At 42.9% G+C, this 21,692-nt stretch overlaps 1 protein-coding gene across 3 annotated transcripts in view; it reads left to right on the top strand.

The window, feature by feature from the left end:
• The window catches only part of ulk4 (unc-51 like kinase 4), a 109,966-nt gene extending 94,201 nt beyond the window's left edge, over positions 1–15,765 (top strand). For 2 of the 3 annotated variants that reach the window (XM_034103425.1, XM_034103424.1), the window contains exons 35-37: positions 1,859–2,053; positions 7,384–7,472; positions 15,469–15,765. In XM_034103425.1, coding sequence (XP_033959316.1) covers positions 1,859–2,053; positions 7,384–7,472; positions 15,469–15,529 — 345 coding nt within the window. In that variant the 3' untranslated portion in view covers positions 15,530–15,765. Of the gene's footprint in view, positions 1–1,858; positions 2,054–7,383; positions 7,473–15,468 lie in introns of those variants that run through there. The other variant, XM_034103426.1, reaches the window with a different exon arrangement.
• Positions 15,766–21,692: the final 5,927 nt, after the last annotated feature.

Here is a 21,692-nt window from a genome sequence, read left to right as displayed (position 1 = left end):
AGTTAACCGGCTGAATAATACAAATGATAGAGATCTCTATCCACTGCTTCTCAGTTGCTAACAGCCAGTACAGCCTCTCACACCTTGACTTGAGAGATTTTTTAAGCCTTATCATTTCCTATTTGGTCCCACAAATGAGTGTGCTCTATTAATAACAAGCTACTTTGATCTCTACTCCTGTGCTGCATTGAAGGTAAGTTACATCTTACATAACTATTCCATCTAAAAGATAAACAGGGATTTCAGAAGGGAGCGACACCAACTCTGCTATATCAGACTTATTTATCTAATCAGCAGGAATCTATTGGGACCATTAAAACCATATGCCAGTGTTGCAGTTACTACATCTACAGCATCCTCCAGACAACTTGTCAAACCTTCTGCCATGTCTCACTGCGCTGTAAACAGCAGCGCATACTGCTCAAGCTCATTTAAAAGTTCTTCCTTAATTAGCTGTTTTCCAAATAAGTGTGAATATTGTTATGTTCTTTAAGTTAGTCAAGCAGTCGTGCAGTAAACCACTTTCAAAGAGACGTATAAAATGCTTGTTATGCACTTTCATGCACGGACTCTGTGTCCTCTGTCTAGTTCCTTCAGCGGATTCTGTTAAAGAAGCTAAATAACAGGTAACTTTGTTTTCTACAAACATGCTGACTAAGCTACACGTGTAATCAGTGTAGGGATGTTATGCAGTGTGCTCTGTGCACACTGCATGAATCTGTTGATACAGATCATTATCGCTAGTTTGCTGCAGTCATTATACTACTTTTATTACAAATATAAATCACAGAAGTCATGAGAGGAGGCTCCTATATCTTTAAGTGCCAGCACAGAATGTCATGTAGTCTTAAAAAGCTGTTCATACATGCACACCTTCTTCCACTATAAATGTGTAGTAAAATAACTCCCTCCTCTATCTGCAACCAGCATCTCTCAATTAAGATGTAAGTCTTTTTTAAATAAAGGTACAGTAAAACCAATTGAATTTCCTAATCTTAGTGTTTGGCCTTTTGCAACATCCTTTACACTGAATAAAATAAACATGATTTGTAAGTATTTCAAAACAAATAGATACTTAGATTAAAAACAGGAGGTCATGAGTTGGAGAAGAGAAGAATAATTTAGCTGCGAAATAATCAAATCATGTTCACAGGCGAGGTTAGAAGAAGAAAGATGGAGCGAATCCATGCCAAAGAAAGAGCGAGGGCACTGTGAGGCATCCTGGGAAGTTGAAGACGTGAAGGGTGGGGGGGGTAGGCAAATGGGAGGAGGAGAAGAGGTCTCAAGGGACACAATAGAGGTTTTTACTTATACTTGACACATTGAGTGTTGGGTGGGCGTCTGTGTGTGGGGTTGTGTATGAGAGGGTTAAGGGGGCAGCTGACACACCCCCGGCCTCAGCGCAGCCCCTTTGCCCCATGGGAGATTAGCGGGATAGAAAGAGCAGAAGCTTCAATATGTTCCTTGAATCTAATTAAAATCTTTAAAATTGCAAAACTTGAATGTGTTGAACAAAATCAGTTCTGACGAGAAGTCGGCAAGTATTATTATTTTCTGAGAGCATTAAGTTAATTCATTTAGCAAGGGGTCTGTCACCTGTAGTAATCGAGCCAACATGCACACAGTGTAGAGTGAACACTGATCCTGGATGCTTCCATGTCACTTTTGTTTTATTTATTTACTTGAAATGGCCTTCGATTTTCAACAACAAATATAATATTAATGATTTGTCCTGTAAATACACCTAGAGGAAGAAGGTGAGCCCATGGCCCATAGTAACCACGGTGATGTAAATAGAAACTCTGTGCATGGAATCATTTCATCGCTCCTGTTATTAAGTCATTTTCTCTCCTTGTAGATGTCCACTGAAAACCAGGAGGTTTCTGAGGAGGCTCTTCAGTGTCTGTCCATGCTGGTCCAGCTGTATGGAGGAGAGGGTTGTGACTGCATGTCACCTTCCTGTTTGCAAAGCTTTTCACATATGCTGCGCACACACATGCACCCCGAGGCCCACCGAATCCAACGCTCAACACTTAGGATCATCAAACGCCTGGTGAGTACAGCGCACAGTTGGGCATGCAGAATAACAGATATATGCAAACGTATAGAGATTTAGACACATACACTGAACAAAAATATAAACGCAACACTTTTGTTTTTGCTCCCATTTTTCATGAGATGAACTCAAAGATCTAAAACATTTTCTATATACACAAAATAACCATTTCTCTCAGATATTGTTCACAAATCTGAAAAAATCTGTGATAGTGAGCACTTCTCCTTTGCCGAGATAATCCATCCCACCTACAGGTGTGCAGCGTTACTTTGTAACGCGCTACAGTAACGCGCTACAGTAACGCGCTACAGTAACGTAACTACTTTTGCCGGGTAAAAAGTAGTGTAACGCGCTACTACGGAAAATTTGGTAACGTAACGTAGTTTCTTCTTCAATTCGCCGCAACGTTACTTTTCCCAGGGACGAGTGACAGTGACACTGCCTACTCAGCTGTGTGCTTACGCATTAGGCACGAGCTCTCATTCCACACTGTACGTGATAGAGGCTGGCCGCTGGTGGTGGCATGAAGACTGAAGAGCAGTGATGGCAAGCGAGAAGCAGGCGCAGCCAACGCTAACATTCGAGGGATGGAGGTATTCCCATTACTTCAAACTTGTTGAAACTAATGGGAAAAATGTGAGTGTAAGGTGTACGTTGTGCCCTGGCCAGAAACTTGTGTCCACTGCCGTTAACTGAACTGCCAACCTCACCAAACATTTGAAAGGAAAACATGCTAGCATGGCGCTAGAGCTCAAGATCCCCGGGGAAATGATGATATTTCGAGCCCAAGCCTATTTAGTAGCCTATTGATATGATTTGCACTAGCTTTGCACCTATTTTGGGTCTAACCTGTAACCCTTAATGATTATGATTTTATATTGATATTGTTTGATATTATTGTTTAGTGGTGGTGTTGACGCCTAAAGCCCAATGTTTTGTTAAGTGCTCTGTGGCATTTTTTTATAATAAAGAGCACAAAAGAAATATCTGTTATGTCCTCATAGTAGAACTTTATGTAAGCCTACACATTTAGGAACAGAGATGGGGTTCTGCCCAAAGTCGAGCAACATAAAAGTAACATAAAAGTAATGTAAAGGTAACGAGTAACGTAAAAAGTTACTTTCCTTGGAGGGTAACTAAGTAAAGTAAGGGATTACTTTTTTAAAGAAGTAACGAGTAACGAGCAAACACTACTTTTGAAAAGTAACTTCCCCAACACTGCAGGTGTGGCATATCAAGATGCTGATTAGACAGCATGATTATTGCACAGGTGTGCCTTAGGCTGGCCACAATAAAAGGCCATTCTGAAACGTGCATTTTTGCTTTATTGGGGGGGTCCGAAAACCAGTCAGTATCTGGTGTGAGGGTTAGGGTTAGGGTAATGTTGTGATTCGAGTGGCCCATGGTGGTGGTGGGGTTACCTCTCCTACCTGTCCGACAGATCCCACTTCATCTCCCTCAACAACCACTCCTCTGCCACAGCTTCAGTCACCCAAGGTGTTCCCCAAGGTTCAGTACTCGGCCCCCTCCTCTTCATCATCTACATCCTCCCCCTTGGTCACATACTCCGCCAATACAACCTGGACTTTCACTGTTACGCTGATGACACACAGATTTTCCTCAGCACCTGGATGCAACACAACTTCCTCAAACTCAACAGCAATAAAACTGAACTCCTCCTCATCGGCTCCAAATCCACCCTCAGCAAAAACCCCAACCTGACAGTCACCATTGATGGCACCCCTGTTTCCCCCTCCACCCAGGCACGCAACCTTGGCGTTATATTTGACCCGACAGAGGGAGCAGACGGAGGGGAGCAGACGGAGGGGAGCAAAAGTGTTGCTTTGTATCTGCCTGTCACTCTCTGTTTGCGTGTCTTCCCAACTCTGATAGTCTGAAAATCAAAATGATTGGTAGAACAGGCCAAAGATGGCTGACTCATGAGAGAGCAGTAAAGCAGGAGGAGATCAAATTAAGCTTCTATTCCCCAAATGTAATGAAAACAGTAGCTCCATGTTTTCCATGGAGGAAATGGAAGCAGCTGCAGATAACATTAATAACTTAAACATAGAGTTGTGGTTGCATAACAATACTATTCTAAAGTTGGGGGCAGATATTTTAGGAATAAGTTTATTTAAAAGTATCGATATGCATGCTTAAAAAATGTACTTACTGAATTTAATCCAGAGTTTTTCAGAATTTACCAATTATTTAAACAGCTATGTAAAAAAAAAAGGCAAGGTTGGTGAGGTCAGTCGAATGAAAATTGATCTTAAAAAGTTAACATAACAATTGTGAAATATTGGCTGATTTTCTTTGGACCCCATGAATTATGTAAAATGCATTCCTAATGTTTGGCTTGGCCGTAGGGTCATAAAAGAGTTTCTGCACGTGGGACACAAGGTCAGCTGTCACTGAAATCTTATGATCCAACAGAAGGCTTTGCCTGGAAGCTACCTTACATGTGTGTCTGTGTGAGTGCGTGCATGTGTGTGTGTCTCACTATTTAGTTTGAACAACCCCTCTGTCACACATACGTTTATAGTATAATCTTATAATAAACTGCTTTTTTTCTCTTAGCAAATTTGACCTCAGGTGAAAGGTCCTTCATTTCCTCTTTGCTCAGAGTGAGCAGTGACATCATGGTGTGTTTTGGCTGTTTTCTCATAGCTGGTGAATGAGTCACTATGCACCTCTGTGCTAGAAGCACATCTCATTTATTTCCTCTGAAAACTACCCATCGACCATCCTGCACATATAGTCATTATACCCGACGCACATCAGTTCATTTAGAAAGATTTAAATGGTAAAGTTCTTTAAAGAAAAAGAAGTGTTGCTAAATTCCTTTTTTTAATCCCATTATCAATCAGTTGGCAGAGAGCAATATCCACCTTTGAACGAATGCAACAGACATTCAATTACCATAACACACACTTTTTCACAGATACACCGTCAAAGAAGCACAATGACTCACACACTCTCTCTCAAACACACACACACACACACACACAAGTGCCTGCCCTTCAACAAAGGCTTTTTAATTATCTTTCATTGATTTCAGGGCTCCGTTAATCTCAATCAAAGATCCCGCTAATAGCTTAGGAACTGCAAAGGAGGAGAGAGGGAGGCTGGATAGAGTCTGAATTAGTGACATCTTCAACTTGTCTTTTTTTTTCTCAACACACAACTTGAAAAGATTTAAAGGGGAATGCAAATTAAATAAAAAGGGATTCTTAAGGAGCTGATAGAGAAATAAGCATTTATTATTTTGTTAAAAGCATTTTCATTTGTCTTTTTTTAAGTTTGCGTGTGGCAACACAGAATGTAATGTGTTCCGTGTTTAGTCCCTTTGCATGTATGCATGATTCATGTCTATCACGGTGTAATGTTAAATTGTGATGCAGAAATGTTATGTTTGTAGTAGTATTCTGTAAATCATGTTGACTTACTATGACAAACTATTAGTCCAGGCAGGATGTGGATGATGTCCTGTGTTTGTCCGTCCTCTCTCAGGTCTAAGCTTCTTCCTCTCAGCACAGAGTCTCTAATGTCAAAGCCTTTATGTCCATGTATTCTCCATCGTCCATCCATCTACCCTGCAGAAGGCCAGCTGTGTGCAGGGCCATGTAGTACAGAAAACTAAAATGCCGTTTGTATACGTTTATAATTTAACACAAAAAGTGTTTGCTTACTTTTATTACAAACATAAGGAAATGTGCTTTTAAAGTGTAAGAACTTTGGAAATAATAATAAAAAGATATCAAGATTTGATATGGAATTTAAAAAAAAAAAAAGCATTAGAGGTTCATACAATTCTCAGAATAATCATTGGTAGTAATCATCAGGATTAAGATTTGTTAAAAGTTCAACTCTGTGAAAGTAGAAATGATTTTATAACATCATTATAACATTTTAACAGCAGTCTTTTGAGGCAGACATATTTTTTCCTAACACCATCAGAGCAACTTTTCACTTTTCAGTGAATGATCTGTCGTTCTATACTATAAAGTACAAAGACAACATCTGTAAAGACAGCCCTGATGTGTGTGTGTGTGTGTTAGTGAGGGAGGGGAGTGTCTTTTGTCTCCCCCTAACCCTGTTGCCTAGCAACAGTCATGCTGTGTGCCGCAGAGACAGAGGTGATGATGTCACCATAGATCAGAGAGAACACGTTCACACAACACGCCGACACACTCACTTACACACACAACACACATAAATATCCGCTATCACACACCCTTTGAACAACACTTACAGAGGCAAACACCGTTTATCTAATTTATTGGAATACATTTGCTCCACAACCAACTGTCACCATATTAGTAACTCCAAGCTTAGTTTAAACACTGTAAATGCACACACATGCACACACACACAAACGGCAGAGCAGGTGTGTGTGGGGCCTGGACATCCTGGTGTTTGGAGACATGTTGGGACTGGAGTAAAAACACAAAGACATGGAGTAATGATGTACATTCGTGTTGAGAAGGGTGCTATATAAATAAAGTTGTACTTACTTTTACAGCAGTGAGGAAACTCAGAGAGGGAATAGATTTTACACTCAAGCAGTTTTAGCTAGTCTTGTTCAAAGCTGTGTAAAATATTTAGCAGTAGAATCATAGAATACATTCCGGCTGCAACAAAATGATCAGGCAAGAAACCTAATGACAATGTAGAAAGAAAGAAAAAGGGCTGAAGGACTGAAGAGGGAGTCATTTAACGCGGGTGGGTATTCAGCCGCACTTTGGGCAAATTGGCTCTTTGACCAATTAACTTTGAAATGTCAGTGACAAATGAGTGTGATGTCACCCAGCAGTCGGCTGTGGCAACTTGCAAAGCGATTCTGTGGTAATAACTCAGACCAGTGGTTCATGTAGTTCTCCATGAATGATTTTGAGTGGCACAAGATAACAAAGAATATGAAAATGACTCAAATCAAACGATAAATGTATCATTGTTGGTTTCCTATTGTTTGCGAAAAGATGGTTTTAGCTGATAGTCTGCCTTTACCTGAGTTATATGTCCAATGTTTGAAAAAGGACTTTGCGACAGGATATCATGCAACCCTTGGAAACAGAGGTCATTATTTAACAGTATTCCATCTTCCTATTTGTTGTACCTTTGAAATAATGCAATTTGTGGTCTGGCAGTCACACAGAGCAACAATGCTCCCTCACACGGCTCACCATTTTTATTTTTTTCATGTCGGACCAATGCCTTCACATCCTTGTCGAGCGTGGACCACTGCTACTTAGCTGATGACTAACATGACCGTACCTTTTAGTCTATTTCCCTCACTTTGTTCTTCCTCTCTCCCCTTATTACAGGTGCAGACTACAGAGCGATCTGATTGGTCAGAATGTCCTGAAGGAGCGGGGCTACTTTGTCTACTGCAGGACATAACTACGTCCAACAGGTGCGTGTTTGTGCTGTTTGAAGACACTTGTGCGCGTCATATAAAATATCACTATTCCTTTCTGATACAACAGATATAAGAACTGAAACTGATTTTTCTTTAATATCTGCGGCAAAATAGTACTTTTGCCATTTGCGGCGCTCATTCCTGTCAGTAGTATCTGTACATTAGTGGTGAAACCATTCTTCAAAGGTTCCCAAAAACACAATGTTGTGGATTTAAAAATGTCTCCTCCAGCCCTCTCCTTCATCTTATTATGTTCATGCATGTCTGAACATGTCTGCGTTACACGTGTCACAACTGACCTTTTCTCAGCTGTTAATTGAAAGGATGCAAAGCAGGCTGCTGGCAAGACAGTGTCAGCTTAATGGCTCAGAGCTGAGAGATCAAATATATACATACAGTGCCTTGCAAAAGTATTCACGCCCTTCCTATTTTCTTGCAAAGAAAAACTAAAATAATATAATATTTTTGGGCGGATTTATGGCCAAACAAAGTCAGTCAAAATTGGTGAAGCGAAAAAAAAGAGAGCATCTTTTAAAACATAAAAAATAATTAAAAACTGAAAAGTGGTGTGTGCACCCCCTTTGCTATTTAGCCCAAACAAAGACTTCAGAGTCACAAAATAATTTAAATAAAGTTCACCTGTGTTAAATCAAGTGCCTCATTATCTCTGTATATATACACCTGTTGTAGAAGGCCTCAGTCCTCCATACCTCAGCAAGTGGCCTTTCTAAGCGAGAAAACGACACCATGAAGACGAAGGAGCTGTCCAAACGGGTCAGGGACAAAGTATGACAAAGGGTTGGGTTATACAAAAATCTCACAGACTTTGTACATCCCACGAAGATCCATTAGATCCATTATTTTAAAATGGAAAACATATGCCACGACAACAAACCTGCCAAGAGAGGGCCGCCCACCAAAACTCTCACACCGTGCAAGGAGAGCATCGATCAGAGAGGCAACAAAGAGGCCGAGGATAACCCTGAAGGAGCTGGTAAGCTCCACAGCAGAGAGAGGACAATCTGTACATAGGACCACAGTAAGCCGTACACTCCACAGAGCTGGGCTTTATGGAAGAGTCGTCAGAAAGAAGCCATTGCTTAAGGCAAAAAATAAGAAAACACGTTTGGAGTTTGCCAAAAGGCATGTGGAAGATTCCCCAAACACGTGGAAGAAGGTCCTGTGGTCGGATGAGACTAAAATGGAACTTTTTGGCCATCAAGGTAAACGTCTGGCCCAAACCCAACCCCTCTGATCCCCCTCAGAACACCACGCCCACAGTGAAGCAAGGTGGAGGCAGCATCATGTTGTGGGGATGGGCAGGGACTGGAAGCTGGGCAAAACAGAAGGAGTGATGGATGGAGCTAAATACAGGGAAATAGTTGAGGAAAGGTGTTTCAGTCTGCCAGAGATTTGAGGCTTGGGCGGAGGTTCACCTTCCAGCAGGACACCCAAAGCATTCTGCTAAAGCGACGCCAGAGTGGTTTAAGGGGAAACGTTTTGGAGTGGCCAAGTGAAAGCCCTTAATCCAATGGAAAATCTGTGGTATGACCTGAAGGCTGAACACGAGCGGGACCCATCCATCCATCCATCCATCCATCCATCTTCTCCCGCTTATCCGTGGTCGGGTCGCGGGGGTAGCAGTTCCAGCAGAGAGCCCCAAACTTTCTTTTCCCTGGCGACATCAACCAGCTCTGACTGGGGGATCCCAAGGCGCTCCCAGGCCAGCGAAGAGATATAATCCCTCCACCTGGTCCTAGGTCTACCCCTTGGTCTCTTCCCAGCTGGACGTGCCTGGAACACCTCCCTAGGGAGGCGCCCAGGTGGCATCCTAACTAGGTGCCCGAACCACCTCAACTGGCTTCTTTCGACGCGAAGGAGGAGCGGCTCAACTCCGAGTCCCTCCCTGATGACCGAACTTCTCACCTTATCCCTAAGGGAGACACCAGCCACCCGGCGGAGGAAACCCATCTCGGCCGCTTGTATCCGCGATCTCGTTCTTTCGGTCATGACCCATCCTTCATGACCATAGGTGAGGGTAGGAACGAAAATGGCCCGGTAGACAGAGAGCTTTGCCTTCTGGCTCAGCTCCCTTTTCGTCACAACGGTGCGGTAAAGCGACTGCAATACCGCTCCCGCTGCTCCGATTCTCCGGCCCATCTCACGCTCCATTGATCCCTCACTCGAGAACAAGACCCCGAGATACTTGAACTCCTTCACTTGGGGTAAGGACTCATTCCCTACTTGGAGTGGACAGTCCATCGGTTTCCTGCTGAGAACCATGGCCTCAGATCTGGAGGTGCTGATCCTCATCCCAGCCGCTTCACACTCGGTTGCGAACCGATCCAGTGAGTGCTGAAGGTCGCAGACCGATGAAGCCATCAGAACCACATCATCTGCAAAAGCAGTGGTGCAATCCTTAGTCCACCGAACTGCAGACCCCCTCCCCCACGACTACGCCTCGAAATCCGATCCATGTATATTACAAACAGGATTGGTGACAAAGCGCAGCCCTGGCGGAGGCCAACCCTCACCGGAAATGGGTCCGACTTACTGCCGAGGACCCGGACACAGCTCTCACTTTGGGAGTACAGAGATTGGATGGCCCTGAGTAGAGACCCCCTCACCCCATACTCCCGCAGCACCTCCCACAGTAACTCCCTGGGAACCCGGTCATACGCCTTCTCCAAGTCTACAAAACACATGTAGACCGGATAAGCGGATAAAGCTGATCCGTCGTTCCACGACCAGGACGGAATCCGCATTGTTCCTCCTCAATCTGAGGTTCGACAATCGGCCTGACCCTCCTTTCGAGTACCTTGGAGTAAACTTTCCCGGGGAGGCTGAGTAGTGTGATGCCTCTGTAATTGGCACACCCCTCTGATCCCCCTTTTTAAAAAGGGGAACCACCACCCCGGTCTGCCACTCCTTCGGTACCGTTTCCGACTTCCACGCAACGTTGATGAGACGTGTCAACCATGACAGTCCCTCAACACCCAGAGCCTTCAGCATTTCCGGGCGGATCTCATCCACCCCCGGGGCTTTGCCACTGTGGAGTTGTTTGACGACCTCAGTGACCTCCCCCGGGAGATTGGCGTTGATCCCCCGTCATACTCCAGCTCTGCCTCTAACATAGAGGGCGGAGTTGTCGGGTTCAGGAGTTCCTCAAAGTGTTCCTTCCAACGTCCCAACACTCCATCAGTTGAGGTCAACAACGTCCCATCCTTACTGTACACAGCTTGGATGGTTCCCTGCTTCCCCCTCCTGAGGGGGAAGCAGGGAACCCACCTAACCCACCCACCTAACCTAAAGGAGCTGGAGCAGTGTTGCCAAGAAGCATGGAAACAAACCCCAGTGGAAAGATGTGCGTATAGACACAAGCCCCAAGAGACTTGCAGCTGTTATTGCTGCGAAAGGTGGCTCCACAAAGTATTGACTTTGGGGGGGGGTGAATAGTTATGCACGCTCATGTTTTCTCTTTTTCATTATAATTTCTATTTTGTGTCACAATAAAAAATATGTTTTGCATCTTCAAAGTTGTAGGCATGTTGTGGATATCAAATACCACATATTCTCAACAAATCTAATTAAATCGTTAAATTAAAACGTTTTAATGCAATAAAACTAGAAATATGCCAAGGGGGGTGAATACTTGTGCAAGGCATTGTATATTAGAAACAAAAAGTGTTCTTTGTTTGGGCTTCTCTTGAGATTTCATATCAGTGGCAGGAAACATGACCTGCAGCTCCTCACATACCTGGCAAGGTAACATCTTCCTGGGAGCTTTGTCTGGGTTCTGTGAAGGTAATGGGAATCAAACCAAGATCAATACAATCTGAACCACAAGAAATGCTCAGGGAACACAGCCGAGTTCATCTTACTGCCAGCAGTGCTTACCTGTAAACAAACTGCAAACAACAGAAGCTAATACAAATGTGAAAAGTACACCAGCACATACTCAGTTACTAACTACGGTATCAGTTTAGTTTACATATAGCTTAAATACTTTTGTCTCCACTTCATGAAATTCCTGTGTCAAATCAAATCAGGTTTTATTTATATAACACATTTTAAAAACGATTTTTGGTCGAGTGCTGTACATGCAAATAATAAATAACACATTACTACATTCGCAAACAGAAGACAATAAATATAAAAATCAAACACAGGGAAATGTCAGGAGTCGTGCTCCGCTCTGACTAGAAGGCCAGGGAGAAGAAGTGAGTTTTTAGTGTTGATTTAAAGTGTCGTCCACTTTACTCCCATTCATAAAACAGTTGTTCACTTTCCCTATGCTAAGGGCAACTTGAGAACAGGGCGTGGCACCCGCAACATTCCCTCTCACACAAACAGTGAATCAGACCAAACAGTGAGAGAATAAGGGTGGAGGAGGGATGATGAGTAGGTGTCTGTGTGGTTCGCAGACACACATCAATGTCCCCTCACTCTGATGTGTGTGCGTGTGTGTGTGTGTGTGTGTGTGTGTGTGTGTGTGTGTGTGTGTGTGTGTGTGTGTGTGTGTGTGTGTGTGTGTGTGTGTGTGTGTGTGTGTGTGTGTGTGTGTGTGTGTGTGTGTGTGTGTGTGTGTGTGTGTGTGTGTGTGTGTGTGTGTGTGTGTGTGTGTGTGTGTGTGTGTGTGTGTGTGTGTGTGTGTGTGTGTGTGTGTGTGTGTGTTGCATCTAACTGCCTTTATGAGTATGTGGGCAAAATGTGTGTACCCTCTTTGTGCCAAGGGTTTTGTCGCCTTAGTGACCATTCTCCCTTCCTTTTGATCTCTTGATGTATGAGACCAGCGACCTGACACAAACACACACACACACACACACACACACACACACACACACACACACACACACACACCAATAGTGCTTTCACCCTCTTCTATACACAATCTCTCTGTCTGTCTTTCAATCAAACACACCCACCCACACACACCCTGTCAGATCAATAATAAGGTGTATTGTTGTCCTGCTATAGAGGCCTCTTCTCTCCTCGGTCCCCCCTTTTCTTCCCTTTTTGTCACCCTCTATACCCATTTCTCCTTCTCTCTCCCCCCTCCATTTTCTTCCTCTTCCACCTCTCTCTCTCTCTCTCCCCTCTCCACTCGTCACCTCTCTGCTCTCCCTCTCTAGCAGATGAAAGCAAGATCAGCTCCAGCCTTTGAAGTGGCTGAGACTGGCACACTCCCACTGGTTTAGGTAGGAGGAGGGGAGCAGAGGTTTTAGGAGAAAGGGCAGGAGATGAAAGGAGTTATGAGGAGAGAGGAGAAGAGAGAAGGGAGGAGGGGGGGGGGTTAATTGAGAGGATGAGAGGAGTTGCGGCAGAGAGACGAGACGGAAAGAGAAGAGCGGCGTGGAGAGTTCCTCACCCAAATGATGTCATTCAGCCTTTACCATGGCAACCTGAGGAATGCCTTTTCAAAACCTCAAGCCTGAGCGAGAGTAGATTTTGGGGGGGGGGGCGTCACTCGTAGTTCTCCGTCCTGAAGAGAAGCCCTGAGGCCCAGAAACCTGATCTCCTGTTGCTGGGTTCAATTTGAACATGAAGCTGTCAGACGTTTGCTCATAGCTGCAAACCCTCTGCATAACAAGATTATACTATAACATCATCCACCTTTTCATAAAGTCTGTAGTCTATAATCTATCAGGAGAGTCAATGAAGGGACACTTTAGCTCATTGTGGGGGAGGCGATGAAGAGTGGGAACCATTGGTTCATAGAACAGCTCACTCTGCAATGGCCACATGTAAACCCTAACAGGACTAATATGTCACATGGTCTGATCCAGTCTGCCACCGCGGAGAGCAGATTCCTGAACCGCCGGGTGAACATGCAGTTATTGAGATCTGATCAAAGTGAGAGGTAGAGAGGGGTTCCTTGTTTGGCTCCACAAGGGCAGTGAAGGTGCAGAGGTGTAATGAGTTACTCTAAAGTTTGTCCTAAAACTTTTGTGGATCCAATTTATGTTTTCAATATTCACAAACTTTGAAGGATTTCCACGGCCTCTGGGAGATGTGTTAATGATGTTAATTATGTGGGTTTTAATCAACTCAGAGCGGGGGGGGGGTTGGGCTTCTGCTGGCCTCGCTGTCAGGCTGCCCTCAAAGACACCTGGGAGGAAGAGCAGAGGGGAGGGGGGGGGGTAGATTACAGACAGATTATAGTCACAAAATGACGACTGAATGTTTGTTCGTATCATATTTTAGTGGTGTTTAGTTATAAAGAGAAACCAAACATCTTCAGGACTTTTGTTAGAGTATACTATATTGTTATACCACCACTTGTCATATGACTCTGTAAAGGAATACTTAACTACTTATTACTTTTCTTGACATTTTTGGTTTGTCATTGTCAATTTTTTCCAGAAATATGGATAGATTGATATACCATGACTTGTTGTTACCTATTTATAGCAAACTATTGTATGACTTATTTGACAGACTACGATTTTTTTTTTATGATTATTGTGACAACATCATGACATTCACTACATATAACAATTTAATAACAACATACTTTGGAAGAAAACTATGAACTTTTTGTGAACTATGACATTTATGATTTGATTATGACATAAAATACTGTTGCTATTCATGAATTTAAAAGAAAACGCTTTAAAGACATTTTTCAAAAAGAGAGTATGGAAAGACATTTTTCAAAAAGAGAGTATGGAAAGACATTTTTCAAAAAGAGAGTATGGAAAGACATTTTTCAAAAAGAGAGTATGGAAAGACATTTTTCAAAAAGAGAGTATGGAAAGACATTTTTCTTTTTTTCTTTGGAATTTGTTTTAATATATTGATCATACAAGCAGAGTGTATTTTACTGACAGCCAGCACAGGCAAACTAGCATACATAGTCTGAATGTAATGGTCAGAGAAATCTGCCAATAAATCTGGGGGAAATGTGTATGAACCACGAATATACTAATATTGTTGCAACTGTTGCACGTTCAATATATTTGAGCAACAGTATTTATTTAAAACCTGTTTTGTATTGTGATAACTATTCCATGGCGATAACACAAATAGGATACTCATAAAGGGAAAGTTTTAGAGAAAAGAGATGAATATATGTCAAATCAGTCGGACAAAAAGCAGCATCAGTTTTAATACCTGTGTTATTGATTTGTTCAAAGCACTATGAACTGCATTTCCTGTTATGAAAGGTCCATATATCAACGTTTTATTATCATTACCTGCTCCGGTGCTCTCGGCTGCCGTACTTAAATATGACCTAGATTCTGTTCATTTCCCTCACAGTCCCTCCTCCCCGTATCATTCTCATTTACAGGCAGGCCGCTATTTAGCCACAAGGCTTATTCTAAGTGGTGATGCTGAGGGAAGAAGTCTTTGGTGGGTTCATTCACTTTCAAGGAAAAAATAGCCCCCCATTGTCTTCATGTTAAGACAAGAGCTCCCTCTTCAGTGGTCTTGAATGAAACTGAACATTACTTTTTTTTTATTGTATAAAAAATAAATAATAATAAAAGCTCAAATCAGACAGCTGCACTTCTATCAATACACCAATGCCCAGAATCAAACGCATGATGTCCATAATGAAGCCTAAATGAAAATGACACTATATTTGCTATCTATCTCATTTCCAAATAGATGTTCTTTCCCTAGTCTTCAGTTTTACTGCAAACTGTGGAGCCACACAAGAGCTGGAGAAATGATGTGCAGTAGAAAACCTTTTATGAAGATTTGAAGGCATACGTTCAGGACATGACATTCATGTGCACTTTTTTGGGCCATGTTGCCTTAATAGATTAAAATATATATATGGATGAATAAAGTTTGAGGCGAACGAGAGAAGAGTGAGGGACATGCAACACAGGCTGTCGGCTGGTATCCCATCGTGAAAATGCCTCTTAGCCTTTATGCAATTGAGACTCATCTTCACCTTTTTAAGGAATAGTTTGGATGTGTTTGATATCACCAGTAAACTAATGTATGATATCATGAATAACCTTTCTTTCCTCTTTCCCAGGTGCCACGTGGATTTGTCTCCAGTGGCTGCTGAAATCCTGCAGCTGATCTCTGGATCCTGAAAGTATGTGATGGTCAAAACGATCAAGAACCATCCAACATTTCAGCATCTCAGAACTTTGAAAATGTACGCATGATTGGAATTCTACTTTTAGATGTTTTACTCTGAATACAGTTATTTAATAAATAACCAGATAGATGATTGATCTTTTAAACCATTATCAGTTTTTGAATAAAATGCGTAGATTTTCATCATAAAAGTTTCTTCGTCAATCTGAGTTAATTGTTATACATTGGACTGGAGGTAAACGAAACAGTTATAATATTAAAATATGTATAAATATTTATGAATTCATAAATGGTTTTTGTTTTGAGTAGCAGCTGGCTCTAAAAAGCTTTGAGACCAGAGTCAATGGCCCTTTCTCATTTCTCTAACTCCCCTCCTCGACTCCCCTCCTCGAGACTTAGTCCCGCCCGCACGAGATGCGAGCGGAGGAGCCGAGGAGAGAGGAGGGGAAGCAGCAGGCGGTTAGAGAAATGAGAACTCCTCTCCTCTGAGCGGTCATTTTAAAGAGACGTCCATTAATGATGACAGGAGGCAGCAGCCCTCTGTCTGATGGACAGATGTGTTCATGACGACTTATAGATTTACTTTGAATGAATTCACAGTGCGGTATAATGAGACAATAACAGGCTACAGATGCGGACACACACACACACATATATATATATATATATATATACGTATATATTTATATAAATATATACAATTTCAGAATCAAACAGAGCACTCTCATAATAACGTAACACTATCAGAGACTGGATATATCCCCCCCCCCCCCCCCCCCCCCCCCCCCCCTGGTCGCTATAATGAGGAAAATAAATTACGGGCCAAAAGTTTTATTTACATTAAAAGTAAGCAGAGGACACCAAACCAGACCTGTCTGTCCGCTACATCTACGCGTCGCACACACCTACACCACACACACGCACCTACAGCTCCTAAAACAGGCTACAGCCGTTGTGTATTTTATTATGTCAAGCACTAAATGGTTTTAGAAAAATATCGACTCTTTGTTTGTAGATATCTACTAAACTAAAGCAAATAAAGAGAGAAGGCCTGTTATACTATAGTATACACGCTGCTCTGCTTTCTGCAGGACCTCACAGCTGTTCTCTCTGGAAACATCACATCGCAATGAAAGCAGTTTCTAAAATAATATCCAGGGGATGCATGCAGAGCTGTCATTGGCTGAGATAAGTCCGGCCGTACTCACGACTCTTTGAAACATCTCTGTTCCCAGAAATGCATCCGCGAAGGAGCCGTGGAGGACCCATCAGTGTATCCTCGATTTTAGCTCCTCGAAGTTCATTTAGAGAAATGAGATGTCCTTCAACATGGCGCGCTAAAATTCATTTCCGGGTCACTACCGGAGGACCGAGGAGTCGAGGAGGGGGATTTGATGAAATGAGAAAGGGCCAATGTGACTGTGGTCTCCAGTGGCGTTTTTATGTACAAAAGTGGTGGGGCACAACAAACTTAGATGTCTATAAGCTTCTGCAGTGATGTTCATGGCTGGCGAGGCACTGGCTCTTCAGGTTTACAAATATTATATTTTGACCTAAATCAAAATATAACATTATTTTAAAAAGCTTTTTTTGTCTGATGCTTCAATTAATTTTAAACAGACAGTTCAACAGAAGGATACCCAAAACATGTAATTTTATCATTTAAATATTGAATTGTTCTCTCTTAGTAAGATCCCATTTTCAATAAAATTGCAGTCTTACCTTGACTTGAAGATTAAGTCCATTTGCCTATCCCTCTGGACAAAAATCTCTATTACTTTTTTGTAAAAGTCCTCCTTATGTTCTTGTAGTTTCAAAAGTCTATCATTAATCTAATCAATAGATTTATGATTAGAAAATTATAAAAGTAGGGTAGACATGTGGATATTATCCGGCTGAACAAAACATGCATTTATCTAACAGCTACGTTTCCCACAGATCTTATTTGGAGCTATTTTCTAAAATCCTATGGAGAAATCTCATTAGCCTCATCCCAATACCCCTCCTCGACTCCTCTCTTCCCCTCCTCCGGGACTTGACCCGGAAATCGATCAGCTGAAATGCACACGGAGGAGTCGAGGAGGGGCGAGGGAGGAGACGAAAGGGAGGATACACGCGAGCAGACTACGCGGAAGTGTTTTCACTACTCGCGTATAAAAGCCCCGCCCCCACCTTCACAGCTGGTCCATTTCAACAGAGGAAAACCGACAACTGGAAGATGAGTGGAAAAGCGTCACATAAATGTATAAGTGCTCACAGCTCCGTGGGAATTATTATGTGCAATTCATTTCTAAAAGGCTTTCACATTACTATAATTATATTTTTATTTAAATCTAGGCTACATTTTACAACAAAACGGAACACAAAAGCAGGACCAACCAATACATTGAATTCCTTGACTAACAAGAGAAAGATTCATTCATTTAAATAAATATTTAACAACAAATGGGCCGGTTCTAAGGGGTTATTCAGTTAAGCCCGATGAGAGGGGATACAGCTGTGCACATGTCATCATTAACAGACGTCGTTTAAAAGTGACGTTTGAGTGAATGAGGACATCCCAATTAATACCTGAGGACTCCTCTGTCCTCCTCGTGTCTCTCGCTCGCATCTTACGGAGGCGGAGCTAAGACGCAAGGAAGGGAAGCGAGTGAGGGAAAGGAGGGGTATTGGGATGAGGCTCTAGACGCTTCTCAATTCTTAAATGTCCCCTCCTCGACTCCCCTCCTCGAGACTTAGTCCCGCCCACAGGAGATGCGAGCGGAGGACCGAGGAGGGGAACCGAGGAGAGAGGAGGGGAAGCAGCAGACGTTTAAAGAAATGAGAACTCCTCTCCTCTGAGCGGTCATATTAAAGCGACGTCCGTTCATTATTACGTGGCAACAGCTGCATCAGCTGTCAGTGTTTTGTCATATTTTATAATCTCTGTTAGATCAGCTGAACATTGTTCCCCCACATATTTACTTTGAATTAATTGAGAGTGCGGTATAATGAGGCAATACCAGGCTACAGATGCGGACACACACACACACAAATATATTTATATAAATATATGCAATTTAAAGTATGAGAGCACTCTCATAATAATGTAACACAATCAGAGACTGGATATTTCCCCCCCCTCTCTCTGGTCGCTGAAATGGGGAATTGAAATTACGGGCCAAAAGTTGTATTTGCAAGTATTAAAATAGAGGACACCAAACCAACTGAGACCTGTCTGTCCGCCGCATCTGCGCACTGTACAACACACACCGACACACTGTACAACACGCACCTACACACTGTAGCCTACCACACACACACCTACACACTGTACCACACACACCACAGCTCCTAAAGCATAATCAGGCTACAGCCGTTGTGTATTTTATTATGTGAAGCACTAAATGGTTTTAGAAAAATATCGACTCTTTGTTTGTAGATATCTACTAAACTAAAGCAAATAAAGAGAGTAGGCCTGTTATACTGAGTGATATATATTTTACACACTGCTCTGCTTTCTGCACGACCTCACAGCTGTTCTCACTGTAAACATCGCGTTGTTTCTAAAATAATATCCAGGGGATGCATGCAGAGCTGTCATTGGCTGAGATAAGTCCGGCCGTGCGTCACGCCTCCACCGTTCCCGGAAATGCATCCGCGGAGGAGCCGTGAAGGAACCATCAGTAGAGGCTTCTAAATTCTTAAATGTCCCCTCCTCGACTCCCCTCCTCAAGACTTAGTCCCGCCCACAGGAGATGCGAGCGGAGGACCGAGGAGGGTAACCGACGAGAGAGGAGGGGAAGCAGCAGACGTTTAAAGAAATGAGAACTCCTCTCCTCTGAGCGGTCATATTAAAGCGACGTCCATTCATTATTACGTGGCAACAGCTGCATCATCTGTCGAGTGTTTTGTCATATTTTATAATCTCTGTTAGATCAGCTGAACATTGTTCCCCCACATATTTACTTTGAATTCATTGAGAGTGCGGTATAATGAGACAATACCAGGCTACAGACACACACACAAATATATTTATATAAATATATGCAATTTAAAGTATGAGAGCACTCTCATAATAATGTAACACAATCAGAGACTGGATATATCCCCCCCCCTCTCTGGTCGCTGAAATGGGGAATTGAAATTACGGGCCAAAAGTTGTATTTGCAAGTATTAAAAGTAAGCAGAGGACACCAAACCAACTGAGACCTGTCTGTCCGCCGCATCTGTGCACTGTACAACACACACCTACATACTGTACAACACGCACCGACACTGTACCACACACACCTACAGCTCCTAAAGCATAATCAGGCTACAGCCGTTGTGTATTTTATTATGTGAAGCACTAAATGTTCTTAGAAAAATATCGACTCTTTGTAGATATCTACTAAACTAAAGCAAATAAAGAGTGTAGGTCTGTTATACTGAGTGATATATATTTTACACACTGCTCTGCTTTCTGCACGGGCCTCACAGCTGTTCTCTCTGTAAACATCGCGTTGCGATGAGAGCAGTTTCTAAAATAATATCCAGGGGATGCATGCAGAGCTGTCATTGGCTGAGATAAGTCCGGCCGTGCGTCACGCCTCCACCGTTCCCGGAAATGCATTTAGAGAAATGAGACGTCCTTCAAAATGGCGCACTGAAATTCATTTCCGGGTCACTACCGGAGGACCGAGGAGTTGAGGAGGGGAAATTTGAGTATTGAGAAGCCTCTAGTGCAGTGACCACCAACTGGTGGCCCGCGGGCCACATCCGGCCCGCCATACATTCTCATCCGGCCCGCACGACGGGGGTGACTGTGGCGTTGGCGGAGTGGTTACTGCATTCGCCCCCCACCCATTTCTTTGTTTACAACGTCTCGTGAGTAAGGTGCAGTACCGGAGTCCAACAGAGAGGCAGCAGCTGCGGGACAGTAGACTGCGAAACCTTCCCTCCCCTGAAGAAGAAGTGATCCTTCGTTGATGAAGAGTCTGGTTAATGCGCTCCGCACCACAGCAGTAGCCCAGCTGCGACAGAGTCCAACAGAGAGGCTGGAGCTGCGGGAGAGTAGCCTAGAAGCAGGGTTGGGTTGTAACGGAAAACATAACGGCGTTACGTAATCAGAATACAAAAATCAAGTCGGCTAACTGTATTCAGCTGGCGTTACATTTGAAAAACGAGTAATCTGATTACAGTTACTTTCGTAAACCTGAAGTGAATACATTTTGGAATACTTATTGGAGTTATTAGTGGAAAAGTTTCCTCACAAAATGTAATATTCATTACCGGCAGAACAGTGTGCACACTGCACAGCGCTGCAGCGTGTCTGTGAGCGAGAGAGAGATGCAGCGTGTCTGTGAGGCCCCGCCCCCGCACGCAGATGAGAGAGAGAGATCTCTTTTAAAATATATTGAAAGTTAGAAACGGAGATGGTTAGATAAAATGTGCAAGATATCGTTTATGTAGCATTTCTTTATTGTCGAAATGATGACATTTATAACGGGATAAAATCAAAGTGAATGGCCTGCTGCTGCTGAATGCATGGGGCAAGTGACTGGAAAAAGTTTTAAAAGTTATTACATCGTTTCAGATAATAAATAATAATGATAATTCATTCTATTTAAGGGCGCCTTTCAAAGCACCCAAGGACACCTTACAATTCATAACATATTCCAAGGAAAGGTTTTAAGACAGTACAAAGAATGCAGTCCGGGTGATGTTTTTTATGTGGGGTGCAGATGAGAGAGCTGTCCAGAATGACACCAAGATGTTGTGTTTGAGTTCTTGATAAGCCATGAAAACAGTAACACAAGTGTCTCCTGTTCACCAAAACATACCCATCTGTTATGGAAAAAGAAAGTATTCCAAAAGTAATCTGAATACTATTTATAAAATTCTGGGCTATATAAAAATCGCTGGCCCGCGATAGTGTCTATTGATTACATTTCGGCCCTTGGACACATGTAGTTGGTGATCCCTGCTCTAGTGTATCCTCGGTTATAGCTCCTCCAGAGAGCCTCCTCGACGCTCGATCCTCGGTCCTCGGTGTGCATTTAGAGAAATGAGACGTCCTTCAAAATGGCGCGCTGAAATTCATTTACGGGTCACTACCGGAGGACCGAGGAGTCGAGGAGGGGAAATTTGAGTATTGAGAAGCCTCTTCTATAGCTTTTTTGTCGAGGGAAGCCA

Source organism: Pseudochaenichthys georgianus, chromosome 16 (assembly GCF_902827115.2).
Source record: "Pseudochaenichthys georgianus chromosome 16, fPseGeo1.2, whole genome shotgun sequence".
Lineage (NCBI taxonomy): Eukaryota > Metazoa > Chordata > Actinopteri > Perciformes > Channichthyidae > Pseudochaenichthys > Pseudochaenichthys georgianus.
This window is presented reverse-complemented; position numbering and strand designations above follow the sequence as displayed.